The sequence below is a fragment of the Aspergillus heteromorphus genome (genome assembly GCF_003184545.1).
Source record: "Aspergillus heteromorphus CBS 117.55 chromosome Unknown BO70scaffold_2, whole genome shotgun sequence".
Lineage (NCBI taxonomy): Eukaryota > Fungi > Ascomycota > Eurotiomycetes > Eurotiales > Aspergillaceae > Aspergillus > Aspergillus heteromorphus.
The window spans coordinates 1,882,065-1,898,596 of NW_020290407.1; the positions used below are offsets into that span (position 1 = coordinate 1,882,065).

Here is a 16,532-nt window from a genome sequence, read left to right on the forward strand (position 1 = left end):
CATACACAGAAGGAACGAGGGTGACTCGAACAGAGTAAAAGGCGGAACAATCAATTTACGGGCTAAGAGACTTCTTCTGCTTGGAACAGATTGACCGGAATGGAATGAAATCCCCAGACTATCAACGCTGACGACTATATATACAAGCTTGAACACACCCTCCCTTCTCAGGAACCTGCCCTGATCGGTCAAGCTCGCTTCGAACCCTCGATTCTAGTCTCTGGGCTCCCCAATCTATGCAGTGGCGCTGAAAGTCGAGTTGATCGGGCCAAACTTGATGTTGGAGAAGGTCACGGAAGAACTGCCATACTTCGACTCGACGGTCGATGGGTCGCCAACAGCAGACGCGCATGTGCCGCGGGCCACACCCGGCTCTGTGACTGTCGCATTCTCTGGGTAGTTGCTATCCAGCCACTCCATGCTGGAGTAGTAATCATCCCACAGACTCAGGATAAGAACCATGGCGGACATCGCATCCCCCATCCCGGACATTCCACCGTGCGCGGCAAATTCATCCGTGTCACCGAAGGCCTTCTTCTGGGCTGTGCAGAAGTCGGAGGTAATCGAGTTGCCACTAACCCCGGACACATCGGAATTGGAGTTGGCGATAACATTGTCGCCCTGCACGTAGTACCGCTTGATCTCGGTAAGGTTTCCGGAGCTTCCAGTGATGAACTGGGTCACGACCGTCATCTTGGATGCTGTGTCGATGGTCTTTCCAGGGCCAAAAAACGAAGTGTTACCCATGCGGTAGGGGTTGAAGTCGCAACCGTCAGGGTCACAGGTACCTGCATAGCGGTTTGCCGAGTAAGTACCGCCGCAAGCGTCGCCCTCGCACATGGTCTGCTCGCTGCTATCGCAAGGGTGGGGCGTCAATGCATTCGAAATCTTGTTGGCTTCCCAAATATCCATCTCGGGACAGCAAGAACCGTGGTTGCCTACACCCGTGTTCGCATCGTCGCTGGAGGGTACCCAACCATCGACATTCGCCTATCTCATGGTTAGCTTACCAGTAACCAAGCCGAGGATGGAGTCTACGTACCTGTCCATCAATGAACTTCATGTCTCGCGGGCACTGGGAGTCACAGTATCCCGTTCCATATTTGGCTCCAGCCTTGTTCGCGGGATACCTTGCCGTACCTCCATCGGAGTCCATTGCGGTGAAATAGAGAGCTCCGTTCAAGCCACATGGCAGGTTGGAGACATCAACATCAAAGGTGAACTCTGCGTCTAGCAAGTCGAACGTTTGGTAACCCTTATCTTCCGTGTCCATGAGATACAGACGTGAGCCCACATTGGAGCCGGTGACGAACTGGAGGGTCAACGCATCGCCGTCAGTGGTGATACCATATGTCGACTCGTAGTCTGCTCCGTCCAGCGCGCAGTTGGTGGCACATGTCACATCATCGGGGCAAAGGGTTGCATCCCACTGTTGGGTTTATTAGTCTCGACAGCGCGCGCCAGCTTTGCAAAACTCACAGTATTTCCAGTATAGCAATTGGTACTGTCACTGACGGAATGGGTCCAGCGCCAGTTTGCGTCAATGACAACCGAAGCATTTTGCACCGTGCAACTGCCCTCGGAAGTGCACTTCTGCCAACTCAAGGAAGGGTGTGTTTCCTCTGTGAGGGTTCCTACTTGCTGGGCGCCAGCGGCCGTCAAGATAGCAGAGAAAAGAAGGGCGCGTTGGTGCATTGCGATGAGTTCGGATGGAAGTCCAGTCCAGTTCCTTTCTCGGTGGTGTTGTTGTCTGTCCTGCAGAATTGATATTCAGACATATGGCGGGAATCCTGCTTCCTTATATGCTGACTGACTGCTGTGTTGTAGCGTCATGTTTTCTAGCATTCATCCGGGAGAAGGGAATACAACTCATTTTTCCCGGCGCCACGGACTGTCACCCCGTTGATTGACGTTTCAAAATGGTCAAGCGCTTCTGCGCGGCGAAATGAAGGATGCAAAGCGAAGAGTGCCGGCGTTGCAGAAAGAGATGTCTCTGTGTCGGAACATGCCTGAGAGTGGGCCCAACATCTATACCCAGGCCTTAAGACACCGGATTGATCACATACTACACATAATTGGTTTATGAATTCTCCACAGAGCTAATGGAGATGCCTCCGAGCTGTTTATGCGGACTGAAATAACTGCGGTCTAACCAAATACCATTGTATCATCTGCTGGAACCGTACGGAAGGGTCATAAAGAGAAAGGGGTCGTTCCTTTCCCATAATGGCTTAGTGACGGCTTAGAGAGGCCTTGAAGAAGACTGTTCCAGCAAGTGTTTCGCTTTGATTCAGGAAGCCCGGGTGGAGGATGACTGATACATTGGGGAGACAGCATACGGCGGCAATCTTTCAAACAGCCACCCCATCCCATTTCCGTTGACTATTGCAACTATTTCGAAGACCTCGCATCGATATTTTCAATCGGAAAATGCAAATGGATATGGCTACAGCTGCATCCGAGCCAAAGTCATTTGCGCCCTCTTCTGCGTCGATCTAACCGCCAAATTCATGATGCGGTGGCAGTGTGGCGCCGATTGGGCGTCGGCCGGCCTCCGAAGCATTGCTGGTCCTGATTAATTGCCAGGGTCCCATGCTAGCCTCGCTACGGAGTAGCCTTGTCGATCTCCGGGATGCGGGGTGCAAGATCCCATCAATGACATCCTTCAACCGCTATAATAATACTCAGGTACACAGGCAGCTCGGGGGGCACTGTATCTGGCCCCAGCAGCATGATGGGTATGCCCGGGAAAGCTCATTAATTCCAAACCAGGAACTGTTTCGGACACTACGGTCCGAGCTTTCGCCTCAAACGAGGCGCTTAACTATCAACGCGGGATCGTTTCACCACGATCCTTTTGCGACGTATAATGGCCCCATAGCAGGTATCGTGTTTCTCTAAGCGCTGCCCTCCCTTCATTTCCTTGCCGCCGTGACAGATCGGGTCAACCATGACCGACTCATGTCAGTTGATTTATCTAAAAGAAACCACAGACATCTGACAATGCCGACGGGAGCCACGAGATGGTGCCGTACCTTGCAGATCGCTTCCGGATTATCGCGGGCGGCATACTACACAGTAGGTACTCCGGTCAAACCGTCCAACGGCTGTCATATTTAGCCGGAATGCGCCAATATATCGAGCACGGAGCAAAGCTCCGCGATGCACAGGGCAAGATCCTCTTCTGGCTTTATGGGACTTCTTCTTCCGGTAACAACTGGAAGGTAACCGCAGCATGACTCTCAACCATGAACATGTCGCATCTTCCTCGGTAAAGAATTCCGTCTGCATGCATATACAGCTGTGCTATGCTCCGTAGTTGCATCCAATTTGGAAATCAGTGCACGAAAGGGGGAGGGCTGTAAAAGGCTATAGGAAATACCCCATAGCATGTTCGGGAAGCCGTTTGGCTTTTTGTATACGGCGTACTCTGGACAGTGTTCTTGAGGAAGTCCTAGTCGAATCTTCGTCTGTGATTTCGATCGTTGCAGGCCTTCCTCAGAGTCACTGAGTTAGAGACTCGATATCTTGGTCAGAATACTAGATCCATATTTTAGGAATTGAAGCCGTAATAAGGTTAAATAAAGTCCATAACTCTACACCTCGAGCCCAAAGTGTCTGTTTAAGAATCACATGACGTGCCTATTGAAACAGTCACACAAAGATTTTCCTATAGCTGGTTTATCCAAAGCCTACACACCAGTCAACAGGTCTAATCCTCCTTTGATAACCATCCTCTGGGAGTGTTGAAATCATATGATCTACTGTAAACATTCACTCAAAATCTCTCCCCCAGAGTTGTATGTTCAGATATCACATGATTCAGGACATGTCATGACTGCTCCCTTAGTTTTAAACACTCATCCGGGAATTTCTTTTTCTGAAATACTTCTTTAATGTGGCAGGACAGTTACTATATATCTTCAAGCCAGAATTTGGGATCTGGAATTGAGCGGATCTGCGGGGAGATATATTCCGCGAGACACATGATGAGGTCTCTGTCTCGCTCTCTTTTTTTGACACAACCTCGGTATGACTGTATAACATTGCAATCACCTTGGTCCATGTCCTATGCACCGTGAGACATGCAGTCATTCCAGCATTGTTATTGCTGATCGGCGCTGGCTTATCGGGCCCTCGGCACCTGCCTAAACCGACGTGGCCCGCCCGATCGCGCCGTCCTCAGGCCGTCTTCAGGCTGCCCTCTCGCCTCTTCCGTCTCACCGAAGCGGCCTTCCAACTTCCCCTCCTTCAATCATCCATCTAGACTGCTGCACTATAGAGCTGACCCCCAATCATCCACTCTTTGCTTTCCACCATCCGTTTCCTGTGTGTAGCCTAAGATCCATAATCCTCCCCCAAGAAACAGCAACCAGCCCCGATGGCCTGGTACAGCCAAACCATCGAGTCCCTCTCCCAAACAGTGGGGGACGCCCGAACCCACCTTCCGCTGCTGGCCGTGACAGGGGCCTCGTTCACCCTGGGCCTTCTCTTTCGCTCACTCCTTTCCGACGCACAGCTGGAGAGCACCGTGCTGGACTCCCCGCGGAAAAAGGTCTTGTCCGTGCCCGCTTCGGTGAACCGGGAGCTCCCTCTGCCTGCGGACGTACTCCCGGGAGCCCGGGACGTGCCAACTCCGTATGGATCCCTGCGCGTCTACGAATGGGGCCCGGAAGATGGCCCCAAAGTTCTACTAATCCATGGGATAACCACTCCCTGTATCGCACTGGGCGGACTGGCCCATGCCTTGGTTGATCGGGGCTGTCGAGTCCTGCTATTCGACCTGTAGGTGAACTCGATCTCACTCCAACAGGACCGAATCGCTGACAAGTCCCGCTAGGTTCGGTCGTGGCTACTCCGACAGCCCATCTGACATCCCGCAGGATGATAGACTCTTCACCACCCAAATTCTGCTCGCTCTGAACTCTTCGGCCCTGTCATGGACTGGCGCCAGCTCTGGTAGATTCTGCTTGGTGGGCTATTCATTGGGCGGCGGTATCGCTGCGTCCTTCGCGTCATATTTCCCCCAATTTCTCTCCTCGCTGGTGTTGCTGGCACCCGCAGGCTTGATCCGTGACTCTCAGATCAGTTTCCAGTCACGGCTTCTCTATTCCAACGGTCTTGTCCCAGAGCGGGTGCTAGGCTTCCTTGTCGGACGTCGCCTCCGTGCCGGTCCTCTGACTGTCCCGAAAACCAAGGGTAAGAAGCTTAGTGCCGAGGACGCGCTCACTGAGGAGTTGCCCACGCAAGGTGCGGCAGACGTCCAGCGATTGTCTCGGACGTACCCAAACATAAATGTCCCCGATGCTGTGAAATGGCAGGTAAACGAACATGCTGGATTTGTCCACGCTTTTATGTCCAGCATGCGGCATGGACCGATCTTGCAACAACGCCAGAGGGAAACCTGGGAACGCCTGGGAGCATTCCTGTCGGCGCAGAAGAAGCTTTCTCATGAGGACCAGTATATCAACGGTCTTCCGAGTGACAAGGTTGTCATCATGTGTGGCGATAATGACTCCGTCATTGTGAAAAATGAGTTGGTTCCCGACGCTACTTCGGCTCTTCAAGGGCAAGTGACCTTCAAATACTTCGATGCGGGCCACGAATTCCCGAGTACGAAATACGAGGAAGTGGCGCAGCACATGATGGAAATAATGCATTGAAGTGTTCGACATATGAAACTATCTGACAAGATTATCGCTTCCAATCCGATCTCACAGGATTCTGCTCTTTTGGATATATGCTGCCTGGAACAACGTCGCAGCCCTGACTATAGTCTCTAATAGACCCTGTATATAAACTTTCTCCCCCTGCTTTCCTTGATACATGGGAAACATTCTCTCATAATGACTGACTTTTCGCTCTTTCTTCTTCTCCTTCCATATTTTTTCGCTTTGTTTTTTGTTTCCGGTTTGGTATTTGTTCATTTTTTCAAGATCTTCTCTGTCGCGTCGAGCTGGCTGGTGAGGCGTGATAAGTGATCAGAGCGATCTTGGATCCGTGCTTGTGCAAAGTAAGGCCCGTCGGCCAAGGGCAATTGCGAGAAGCGGTCCATGCCCCCGAGACTTCCCTCTGGGATAAGACTCAGGTTGCTTGCGTTGAGACTGTTACCCGTGCCATTGGCAGCTCTGTTTTTCAGATAATGAGCACAGAACTTCCAGAGCATGAACTTGAACTTACTTGGAGGTCTGCTTGTTTCCGGACATTGTCGATTTGATTGGGATATCAATAGCTGGGATAGACTTGGAATGGCGTATAACGGGGCTGCAATAGGTAGGTTGTGCGCGTCGCTTTGGTTGTTCTTTGAGTTGAGTGCTCTCAGTCTTTAGCACAGTAGTTTGGTTGGAGGAAATGTTGTTCTTTGGAGTGAATCGAGGCTTTGCAACTTGCGCTGATGAGTTGCAATAAGACGTGGCGAGCTCTCTGTTTATATAACTTTAGGCAAGTCCAGCTTTTCTTCGCGATCCACCGCTGCTGAAGACTAAAACTAGGGAATGTGATACAAGAATAGGCAGATGCCTTGAGATACCCCCCAAACCGGGCTGTCACGGACGAGAAGAGAAATGATAAGATGAAAATTGGAGGAGAGAGAAGTAAGAGACCAAGGAAGCAGCCAGTGAGTGACACAGGCAGATAGAGATCTTCAGTGTGATCGTACTTCTCAGTAACGTATTTCTGACTAACCAAGCCCTTTTCAAGGATTGGCTGCGATTTGTAGTCAAGATCAGCCAGTGGTCGAGATGAGACTGTCCTGCAAGTCCCAGATGATTGCACATCCTAGGGTCTGTCGAAATTCAGCCCGGGTAGCCGAGAGACAGATTTAGTCACATTCGCCCTAATCCTTAGGGAGATTAGAGGCGATGATTGCAAGGTCAGCATTACGACGGAGGGTATGACCAGGTTCGGAATGGGCATTCTGGGGAACCCATGAACGATCACTAGCATGGCGTACATCGGGCACATGAACCGAGAGAAACCGTAACCGATCATTCGGTATGCATCTCAGATCACAGTCCTTCCAAAATAGGATGGGTCATCGTGAATGCCCAACGGCATTCGTCATCGATCAGGGGGGTTAAGGGCCGAAAGCCAGCCTCAGATTATGCAGTCCAAGATTGAAGACTTGATCCGAAATCTAGACCATTGCCTCCGCCCCCTTTGGCTGTCAGCCTAGTCCCTGTCCGCACTTACGCTATGCTATGGTCAAGCCCGAAGCCTCCTCGGACTATAGATGGGGGAGACAGCCGAAGGGAGAAGGGATCGAGGATAGACCGTTTAAAGGATCGGCTAGCACCACACCGATGTGGGCAAAACGTGGTCGATCCCAGAGAAGTGATCACGCACTGCCCCAGGGGATAGGTGGGCTGTATGCGTCGTTTCCTCTCACCCACGCTTCCGCGCCTCGATAATTTCTTTTCCCCTTCATCTTCCTACGTCCTTACCCCATCCAGCTAGGATTGGCCGCAAAACCCATTAACGGCTCCTTTGATTTCCGAGCAGCCAACGGTATTATTGCATCCGTGACATTGCAGTCACTGCGCAAGCTGCAGGTGACAATGTCTCTCTTACAGCGTGCAGGATTCTTTTGTACGTCGGGGGAGTTGCAGTGACAGCCACATTGTAGCTGTGCTGTTGACCGGAAATGAGAATAGCTCACCTCGATCTGTTGGAAGAGCGAAATCGTTCCCTCGTCTCCTTTCCGCAACCAAAGATTTGAGGTTTGAAGAGCATTGATCGAGGCACCGATCATCCCCGATCTTGATCCGTATGCATCCGCATACCTTCCTGTCACAGCCTCCCGGGCATGCTTACCTCACCTGCCGGACTGAGCGATGACCCTTTAATCAAACGATCAGCTATGTGCCTTCTGAAAAGGAGCATCCTGGGCTAAGCCTCGTTCTCCCTACCTAGGGAGTACTGCGGCTGGCCAGTGCGCTGTCAGATTGCTTTTGTGGACCAGTCAGAAAGGGGACGCCCACGCCGCGCGATAAGAAATGAGGATTTCCTGAAAAAGCAATTGTCATTTTCTAAATTTGGTTTGGACAATTACGGATTGTTGGGACTAACGCAAATAATGGCGAACTACGGCGTACGCACCAAAGCACCCTGCATCAATCGACGGACGTAACCAATCTTCTTTGGCAAGTAATGCTAGATCCGCGGAGAGGTCATCAAGGTCCGGCTGCCTTCTTAGCTTGCATGGGTTACCAGAACACCGGGCCCAACTCGCAGCCTAAGGATGATTAGAGCGCCTGGACTGCTGATGGAGCAATGAAAGCGAAACGGTGTCTGCAGATACCTCAGGGCTCCTCGGAGAAGCTCGCCCGAAAAGGGGGTTAACGGATCTCATCCACTCGTCCACCAACGTTGACTCCCCCGACTGCGCCGACTTTGCTCCTTTCGGCTTCGCTTTTCCCGGTGATAGCAGCGCCCTTGCGGGATTCTCCGTGGGCGGAGTATGGACCCTAAACGGCCTGCGGATCAGCCCGCGGCGATAGGCATCTATAGGGAAACTCTGCGAGTGCTATCGGTTTCTTGCGTCCGAGACGCGGGCTGCATTCCTATTTGTGCATAGCGACCGAAGCTCGACTGCGGCCCGCGCGAGGATACGCATTTATTGAAGAGCCCAGTGAATAATGATATCAATAATTCTTGTTGGTCTTTTCCCTTGGTATTATTATTCATCGACACGGGTTCATTGGTTCCACTGCGCGGCCTGCAAGGCACACTTGGTCCAAGCTCCAGGTTCCAGCAACCTTATCTCTCGTCTCCATTTTATCCTGGCCTCGCGAACTGCTTCCTGCGCTCGGCAAGAAAGCCGGCCTGCAAAGCCGCATGAATCACACCTGGCCGATTACGTTGGCAGTGGAATCGCAGGTATTACGGGGCTTAGTCCTGTTATGACCCCCAGATGACTCTAGCCAACAGATTGATCTTCGCTCGGAGGCCGGCCCACGGACCAAAGAGGGATAACTGGTGGGACTAAGAGGGAAAGGGGTGAAAAAAAGGAATAACTAATCTTCGACACAGCCAAGCATACCATTCCGCATGGTCCGCTGGTCAGGGCTGCCATGTCTCGAACCGACCCGAATTATGGCGGCTGCCGAGTCTCAAGGCTATGGAACTGGAAGCTCAGGGACAGGACGCTCAGTTGGCTGGCTGTCCATGGAGAGGTATCTCACTGCTATTGTCGTCGCGCAGGCAGTGAGATCTGGCGTTCACAACGAGAACGGCAAGAATCGCCGTCGCATCTGCACGTCGCCGATCCTCCTTGAACCGGAGCCCAAAAGATGATTAAGTAGGATGAAACAGGCTGACCGGATTCCGGGGAATTGATCCGTTTCCTCTCCTGCCCTGTTGCTCGGCGTAACTCTTTCCCCTGTACAGCCCCTTCCGGCCGCCACAAAATTAGCATGACAACCTAGCGATGGGAATTCACGCACAGTACAGCTGAAACGGCCGCCAAAAGTAAGTTACGTCAACCAGCAGAAGCGAGAGATGACGCCAGCAGCTGATGAGGCCTCCGCCGCGATCGTGAATGGCTGCTATCCGGGGTTCTCCGTGGATGCATTGGCATTCGCCAATAAGCCAACCACTGTTGCTTTTTTTTCTCCCTTTTTCCTCCCAAAGGCATGCTCGGGCCGTGGACAAGACAGGCAGGGATCCGCGCCACAACACCAGTTCACAGGCTGGATGCTAACCAAAAGTCCTGATCTGGAGAGCGTGTCGGGAGTCACAGTTCCCCTATCCAATCTCCCAGGAATAAGGAAGCTGAGGGGTTGTCGCTCGTTAATCAGAATGTCAAACAAGCAGTACTAAGCGAGATACGGCCTCTGGGATTTCGGCATTTGACTTGGACTCGTATTCCCTTCCGCGAATGCCTTAGACTACATATGCAAAGAGCAAGGTATTCTCGGCAAAAGGTCTCCACGAGGCTGGACCCTTGGACCATCGGGCTGAGCCGCGCGCAGAATAAGAGCCAATGAGTCATTTTCTGCCTTATGCATGCGCCTTGGTAATGCATTGTTATCACTTGGCTTCAGGCATGTACCCTTTCGTGCATGGACACAGTGATTGATATATGACAAATCCTCAAACGGGACTTATGAGTCTATATCGAAGGACTTAATCGGTGGACTTAATCGGTGTACACGCTTTTGCGTGATTGCAAGGAATGAAGAGACTCGAGTGACTCGATATTGGAGGTATCTGAAACAGCCTTCTTTGTCACACGACAAGGACAGGTGAAATCAAATTGCATTTTGCGATGAACAGATGAAGATCACTACTCCAAAATCCACTAATCGAAGCGTATGTTCAAGCATCTCATTTTGCGAGTGAGTCTTCCTTGATTGAGTGATACATTTACTGATATGGTACAGCATTCCAAGCGAGATGAAATGTCTAATCTCGTGGCTAGAACGTCACGCTGGAGCGACATAATCTGTCCACGCAGGCATAAGATTCATCGAATGGTTCATCCGTTTTAGACAAGGATACGATAAACTACCAGACACCTGTTTGCCCCGTTAAAACCGGCTTTAGGCAGATACCAATCCAGTGATCGGGCCTCCAAACACCCCACGGTTCATCCAAAGGCAAGTATCGATGCGTGGAGCCCTGTTCTGTAAAATTGAAGCCCGCTGTTGCCGCCACATGATGGGATCACACATTGACTGCCTGGGTTGGGTGTTTGCGCGAGTCTGTTCAGTGTGCATATCTCGCCTCTGACAAGAGAGGCCTAGCACAGTGGATGGAGACAAATAAAGGACCTCTACGCCCAACAAAGGTACTGAAAGTGGAGACAAGAAGATATTTAATCATTGCTTTCGGGGCCGGTGAAAGCCTGACCGAACTTTGGTTCATACAGTTGGCATCCTGTGTCTGGTATAGGGACCCCTGACCAGATGATGCCTGAAATGTGACAGTGATGGGATGTCACGGTCCTTCGGATTTCTACAGGCGGCACCTTCCAGAGGTCTTCACTGAGTGGAGGATGAAGTCAAAGGAGATACGAAGTCATCCGGACAACCGTGGAGATGGCTGATAGGACGCCCGAACCTGCCCGGGCTGGGATCTGCTTTGGTCAGTCGACAGTAGAGATGAAGGTTTCATTTGCAGATGGGGTCCTGCCGTGCTGGGCTGCGCGTTCTTCGTGTGGAGCCTAGTGTAATGGCTTATACGAAGATCACCACCATCACAGAACATTCTACGAATGCCTTGGATATTCATGGCTTTGGATTGAAGCCACCCCGATGACGTACATTGTCATTGGGAGATGTGCGAACGGGGACAATGATCACAAGCGAAGCTCTACATCCGAAAATGTCATGGCAAACCTTACATTCCCCACTTGCTGGACCCGATTCACCGAAATACCATTCACGTGGCCATGATGGCAGTATTGTCACAGGAAAACTCCTCTCAAGGCAACCCAGAAGGCAACCAGGATGGAGCTACTCACAGTGGCTGGGCGTTAGACGATCCAATCCCGATCTTGCCTGTCAATCGCATAACGTCATTGACTAAGGCTGCAGTGTCTAGGGTGGATGCCAATCGACCTTTGGCTAACCCAATTGTGGGGGCAATTGTTACGTTGGTGTTCAAAACCATGACTCGGTGGCAACGGCTTGGAGTCGTGTGAGGACAACGAAAAGATCAGATGCATAGACGGTATCTCGAGCACTCCAGTCCTCGACAAGACCCCCACTGCGAAGTCAGGATGCTCTCCCGCGTGGGAGAAACCGGATAGACCCCATTTAAACGGTCAGGTGCTGTGATCTATTTCTGGATGACGTTTCTCCCGCCTAACTCATCCTCCTACGTGGCTCCCGTGTGACATGTGCCACAATCCCGTCTTCAGTCTTACGGAGGCGAACTAAATTCAGTATACCCCGGAAGGATCATGGTATATACGAGTTGACCAGTTGACACAATCGGGTACTCGCAGAATACCAATGGGAAGCTGTCCAGGCACACGAGGCTGGAAGATCCAAACTGCATCAAGGACAGTACGCAGACACATACTGTGGTCGGGGCATACTGCGGTCAATGTGCCCTGCGATGACTGTGTAAGAAGTACTTCCCTGCCATGCCACCACACATGGCCTGCGTTAACGCGTGACTCTTTGGAGGGGAGTATTCCGTGTTTGAACTACTTGGTAGAATGCAGAAGAGAGAGTCAGCTCTGACCGAGGGCACCTCCCGAGTAATAATTTGACTCGGTAAGCTCAATTGAGGACGGAAGGGAACTTCCTTGACGATCGAAGAAATAGCGAGTTACACATGGAAGAAGCCGAACCCGAATCCTAGATAATGACTGACAATAACGGACGACAGTGAAGAAGGAATCCGCCGTGACAAAGGATGCATGGTGGTTGACTCGAGGTCTATAAAAGGGACTCGATCTTCGTGAAAAAGAAAACTCTATCGCCCCATGCGGCACTATTAAGGCTGATTGATACTGCGGCAAAAGTGGAACCCCCCGCCCTCCCTCTTCCGTGTCCTCCTAGAAAGTTGACCATAGGTAAGCAGAATAAAGCTGTGTCAAGCCAGATCTTTCCTGTCCGTGTTAGATCGTGAACTGGTCTACTACGCTGGGCAAGAGGATCACTCATGTTGTCATTATGAAGTGGATCGAGTAGGGGTGAACTTTACGGACTCTCGTAGATGGAGAGAAGGTGATTGATTGAATGGCTTGCTTTCGATGCTTGAGATAATCGCAACTTCTTTGCTAACTTTGCAGCAAGCTGCGGCGACAATCTATCAGAAATCATGCATTCATCAATTAACATACCACCATCTTGGGGTCCGTTCTTAGTCGAGATATTCTCTTTGACACAGAACAGATTCATCTTGGAACCACACCGAGGTCCAGAGTCTTCTATGATGGCAAGCAATATGATCACCCCTCCTCCCGCCTGCCTCACTGGAGTCGGCTTATTCCTCTGATGATAGGAGTTTTCCGCACCCGTGTATGGTTTACACCACTTCTAGGATCACTTCTTCGGATATCTCAATTAAGCTTACGGAGCTTACCTACTAGGTCTACCAACAGGAGACCAAGGCTCAAGAGGTTTCCTTGTGAGGCTGCTTAGTGGTTTGCATGCTATCCAATCATGTTTCAGTATTTCTTGTTCTTTGGAACATGGCATCCAACGACAGCCTCTTTCCACCTGTAGGAAAAGTCCGACACTCGACGGTACTCTCCTTGAATGGAATCGAGATTTCCTCAAATCTGTCAGGGAACTTCCGATCAACAGCAACTAATTTTTAGTGGTAAACCTCACCTATAAATTGACATCTAACTGACGATGGTGTGAAAGTTCCCTCATCACCGACATTGAAGCTATCCAACGCGACAATGGCAGATCCCAATCCGATCATCGACCTGACTGGTTCAAGTCCCGAGCCAGGTTCTGGTTCCGAGTGGGGCGCTGATGAAAGTGAATACCTTCTATCTTCAGCCCTGTCGCAAGCTAATACCATCAAGTCCGCGCTACAGCGCATCTCTGAAGGAAGTGACAAGAGCCTGACCGGTTCGGGTTCCCAGGCAAGTTCTGAGGCACAATTTGAGAGGGGACCTCATGAGGCAGAACACCTTCGATCGTTAGCCCAGCCGCAAGGCAATATCCCAGAGGCCGACCCACGAAACCCCTTTGAAGAAATTGACAAGTGCATGGCTGAGTTAGGTTATCGGAACCTTGATTCAGGTCATCAGGAAAGTCCTGAGACACAACTCGACTGGGCATCTAGTGAAATAGAATACCTTCTATCGCTAGCCCAGCCGCAAGGCAATATCCCAGAGGCCGACCCACAAAACCCCTTTGAAGAAATTGACAAGTGCATGACTGAGTTAGGTTATCGGAACCTTGGTTCAGGTCATCAGGAAAGTCCTGAGACACAACTCGACTGGGCATCTAGTGAAATAGAATACCTTCTATCGCTAGCCCAGCCGCAAGGCAATATCCCAAAGGCCGACCCACAGCACCCTTCTGAAGGAAATGACAAAGGCTCAGCCCACAACCGGCCATCTACCCCGAAACCACCCTCAAATCACTCCTGGCCAGCAGAATCCGAGGTTTCAATCTCCCCGGCCACCCTTCGAAGGGAAGAAGCAGCAGCAGCATTTAGAAACGACTTCGATGTCTTTCTAGATAACGAATATCTCTGCTCGCCCCTCAACGACTTATTCCAGGACATCAACACTCCTGACACCGGCAGAGTGTATGAAAACTACAGAATCCCAGGGGGGGACACTCCCGATCCCGCCCAGGCTCTCCAACCCACGAGCTTCGATGCAGTCATTGATCAAGCCTCTTGGGACCTCGTCCATGGCTGGGACTCTGTCTATGGTACAAACCAGCCCAGTTTCGAACGCCTGTCCGATGCCGAGCTAGGCATCTCACCGAGCGTTTTGCAGAACATATGGGATTGCCACTTTAATCTGGACAGTCCCACATCTACAGCTCCTCCGATATTGCGAATCGAGGATCCCCTTTCTACCTCTCGCTCTTACTCGGTCGTGGCTCATCCGCCCAGTCCTCCTAGACTGACCGGAGCTCAGAGGTCACAGTCGGCTGATCCTCCGGCTAGGTCTGTGGCTCGCACGGCCTCCGAGTCGCCCTTTGATATCCGGGGGCAGCAGTCCAGCCATGGCCCGGGTATTGCGGCTTCTGGTGCTACGAACTTATCTCAGAGGGCGCCGCAAGGTGATGATGGCTCTGCTGAGCCCGAGGCTAGCTCGAGCTCTGGTTCTTCGGCTAGTCCTCCTCCTAAAGCGACCAAATCTCAGAGGACGCGAGCGTCTAATGCTTTGGCTAGGGCAGAGGCCAGCACTGGCCCTGTTTCTTCGGCTAGGCGTTCTAGATTAATTGGATTTCGGAGGTCGCAATCCACTGATGCTCCGGCTAGGGCAGAGGCCATCACGGCCTCTGATCCTTTGCTTAGTCGCTTGGCTAATCGTCCTAGATTGACTAGATCCCAAGTATCGCTGCCAAATCAGGCTCGGGCCAGAGCCACCACGGGTGGTCCTTTGGGTAGTGATCCTGTGTCAATTAGATCTCTGATGTCGCAGTCAGGTGATAGCTTGGCTAGGGCTGCCGCTGAGGCCACCACGCCTTCTGAAACTTCGGCCACTCGTCCTATAACGATTAGATTTCGGAGGTCGCAAGCAAATGATGGCCCGGCTAGGGCTGAGGCCACCACGGCCTCCGATCCCCTGGCTATTCATTCTAGATCAATCGGATCTCGGATATCACGTTCAAATGATAGCTCGGCCAGGGCTAGGGCCACCACGGGCTCTACTCTTTGGGCTAGTCGTCCTTCACTGAGTAGCTCTCGGAGGTCGCGGCTAATTAGTTTACTGGCTGAAAATGAGGCCATCATGACCTCCAGTCCTTCAGCTAGTCGTCCTAGATCGAGCGGATCTCAGAGGCCGCGGCTATGTGATTTACTGACTGCTGAGATTGAGAATCAGGCCATTTTGGCCTCTAGTCCTTCAGCCAGTCCCCCTAGATCAACCGAATCTGGGATATCGCGTTCGAATGATAGTTCCCATAGGGCTAGGGCCACCACGGGCTCTGGTCCTTCGGCTAGTCATTCTAGATCGATCAAATCTCGGCTGTCGCAGCTAGATAATCTCCTGGCTGAGACTAATGCCGTGGTCTCTAGACTTTTAGCTAGTAGTTCTAGATCGAACGAATCTCGGACGTCGCAAGCAGATAATGGCCTGGCTAGGCCTCAGGCCATCACGGCCGCTGCTCGTCCAGTTAGCTCCAGGTGGAGCACATCCCGAGGTTTGCAGTCGGATGATGGCCCGGTCAGGCCTGAAGTCATTACGATCTCGAGTCCTGAGGCTGCCCCAGCAGCCGAAGTTTCGGGTAGTTCTGGAAATGATGATTCAAACAGCCCTAAAGTTGCCACACCACCCGAAGAGGTCAACACATCTGCAAGTGACGCTAGTTCGGGCATTTCTCAATATGAATTCTATACAGAAAACATGAACGAAACAGCCCCCTTCAAATGCCCTGTCCCGCGATGCAAGTACAAAGGAACGTTCAAGAAAAAGGCCTCTCTGCGGACCCACATCCGCGAGCAACACACTAGACGAGGCCCCAAGTTCCAGTGCCCCGTAGAGGGTTGCCGGGCAACAAGAATCCGGAAAGCAGACATGACTCGCCATCTGAAAAAGGATCATCCGGAACCTGATCCGGGCGTCCCTGTCCGTACAGTCCGCCCCCCTAAGCGTCGCATTCTTACCCTCCGCCCTCCTGCGCGTCGTGCTCTAACTCTCCGGCCTCCTGCGCATCCTCCTACACTCAACCCTCCTGTAGACGATTCTCCTCCACCTCGTTCCGCTAGAGGCCGCCAGAATTCCAAGAAGAAGTGAATGAGTCTGCTTTTTATGTGTTGGTGATTGAGGCCCCCTGGGGGGTTCCCGCCGTCAGGACTCAGGAAAATGTTCCTGCTAACGAAGCAATGATCTTTGTCTGTTTTGCTACCTCGGTTGGTCTTTTTTGATATCTTCATGT

The 16,532-nt window shown here is 51.7% G+C and overlaps 4 protein-coding genes across 4 annotated transcripts; 2 read left to right on the forward strand and 2 right to left on the reverse strand.

The window, feature by feature from the left end:
• Positions 1 to 16: 16 nt before the first annotated feature.
• Positions 17 to 1,695, reverse strand: BO70DRAFT_329686 (glycoside hydrolase family 7 protein; the record flags this gene model as incomplete). Its single annotated transcript, XM_025540792.1, has 3 exons — positions 17 to 990; positions 1,043 to 1,429; positions 1,480 to 1,695. 3 exons carry the CDS (start codon positions 1,693 to 1,695, stop codon positions 235 to 237), a joined length of 1,359 nt encoding a protein of 452 aa, XP_025403700.1. The 3' UTR covers positions 17 to 234.
• A 2,226-nt stretch (positions 1,696 to 3,921) lies between these two features.
• Positions 3,922 to 6,002, forward strand: BO70DRAFT_358709 (alpha/beta hydrolase). The gene is made up of 2 exons (XM_025542361.1): positions 3,922 to 4,785; positions 4,841 to 6,002. Exons 1-2 carry the CDS (start codon positions 4,382 to 4,384, stop codon positions 5,661 to 5,663), a joined length of 1,227 nt encoding a protein of 408 aa, XP_025403701.1. The 5' UTR covers positions 3,922 to 4,381; the 3' UTR covers positions 5,664 to 6,002.
• Positions 5,924 to 6,206, reverse strand: BO70DRAFT_392904 (uncharacterized protein; the record flags this gene model as incomplete). The annotated part of the gene is made up of 2 exons (XM_025546316.1): positions 5,924 to 6,128; positions 6,181 to 6,206. The coding sequence occupies 2 exons, from the start codon at positions 6,204 to 6,206 to the stop codon at positions 5,924 to 5,926; spliced, it is 231 nt and encodes a 76-aa protein (XP_025403702.1).
• Positions 6,207 to 13,363: 7,157 nt separating this feature from the next.
• BO70DRAFT_349728 (uncharacterized protein) lies at positions 13,364 to 16,390 on the forward strand (the record flags this gene model as incomplete). Its single annotated transcript, XM_025541659.1, has 1 exon — positions 13,364 to 16,390. One exon carries the CDS (start codon positions 13,364 to 13,366, stop codon positions 16,388 to 16,390), a length of 3,027 nt encoding a protein of 1,008 aa, XP_025403703.1.
• Between the last annotated feature and the right edge of the window lie 142 nt (positions 16,391 to 16,532).

Bases quoted from the DNA above. Each gene is read 5' to 3' on its own strand.
- BO70DRAFT_358709 (XM_025542361.1), top strand. From the start codon at position 4,382: ATGGCCTGGTACAGCCAAACCATCGAGTCCCTCTCCCAAACAGTGGGG. The intron at 4,786-4,840 runs GTAGGTGAACTC...AAGTCCCGCTAG, and splicing joins CGAGTCCTGCTATTCGACCT to GTTCGGTCGTGGCTACTCCG.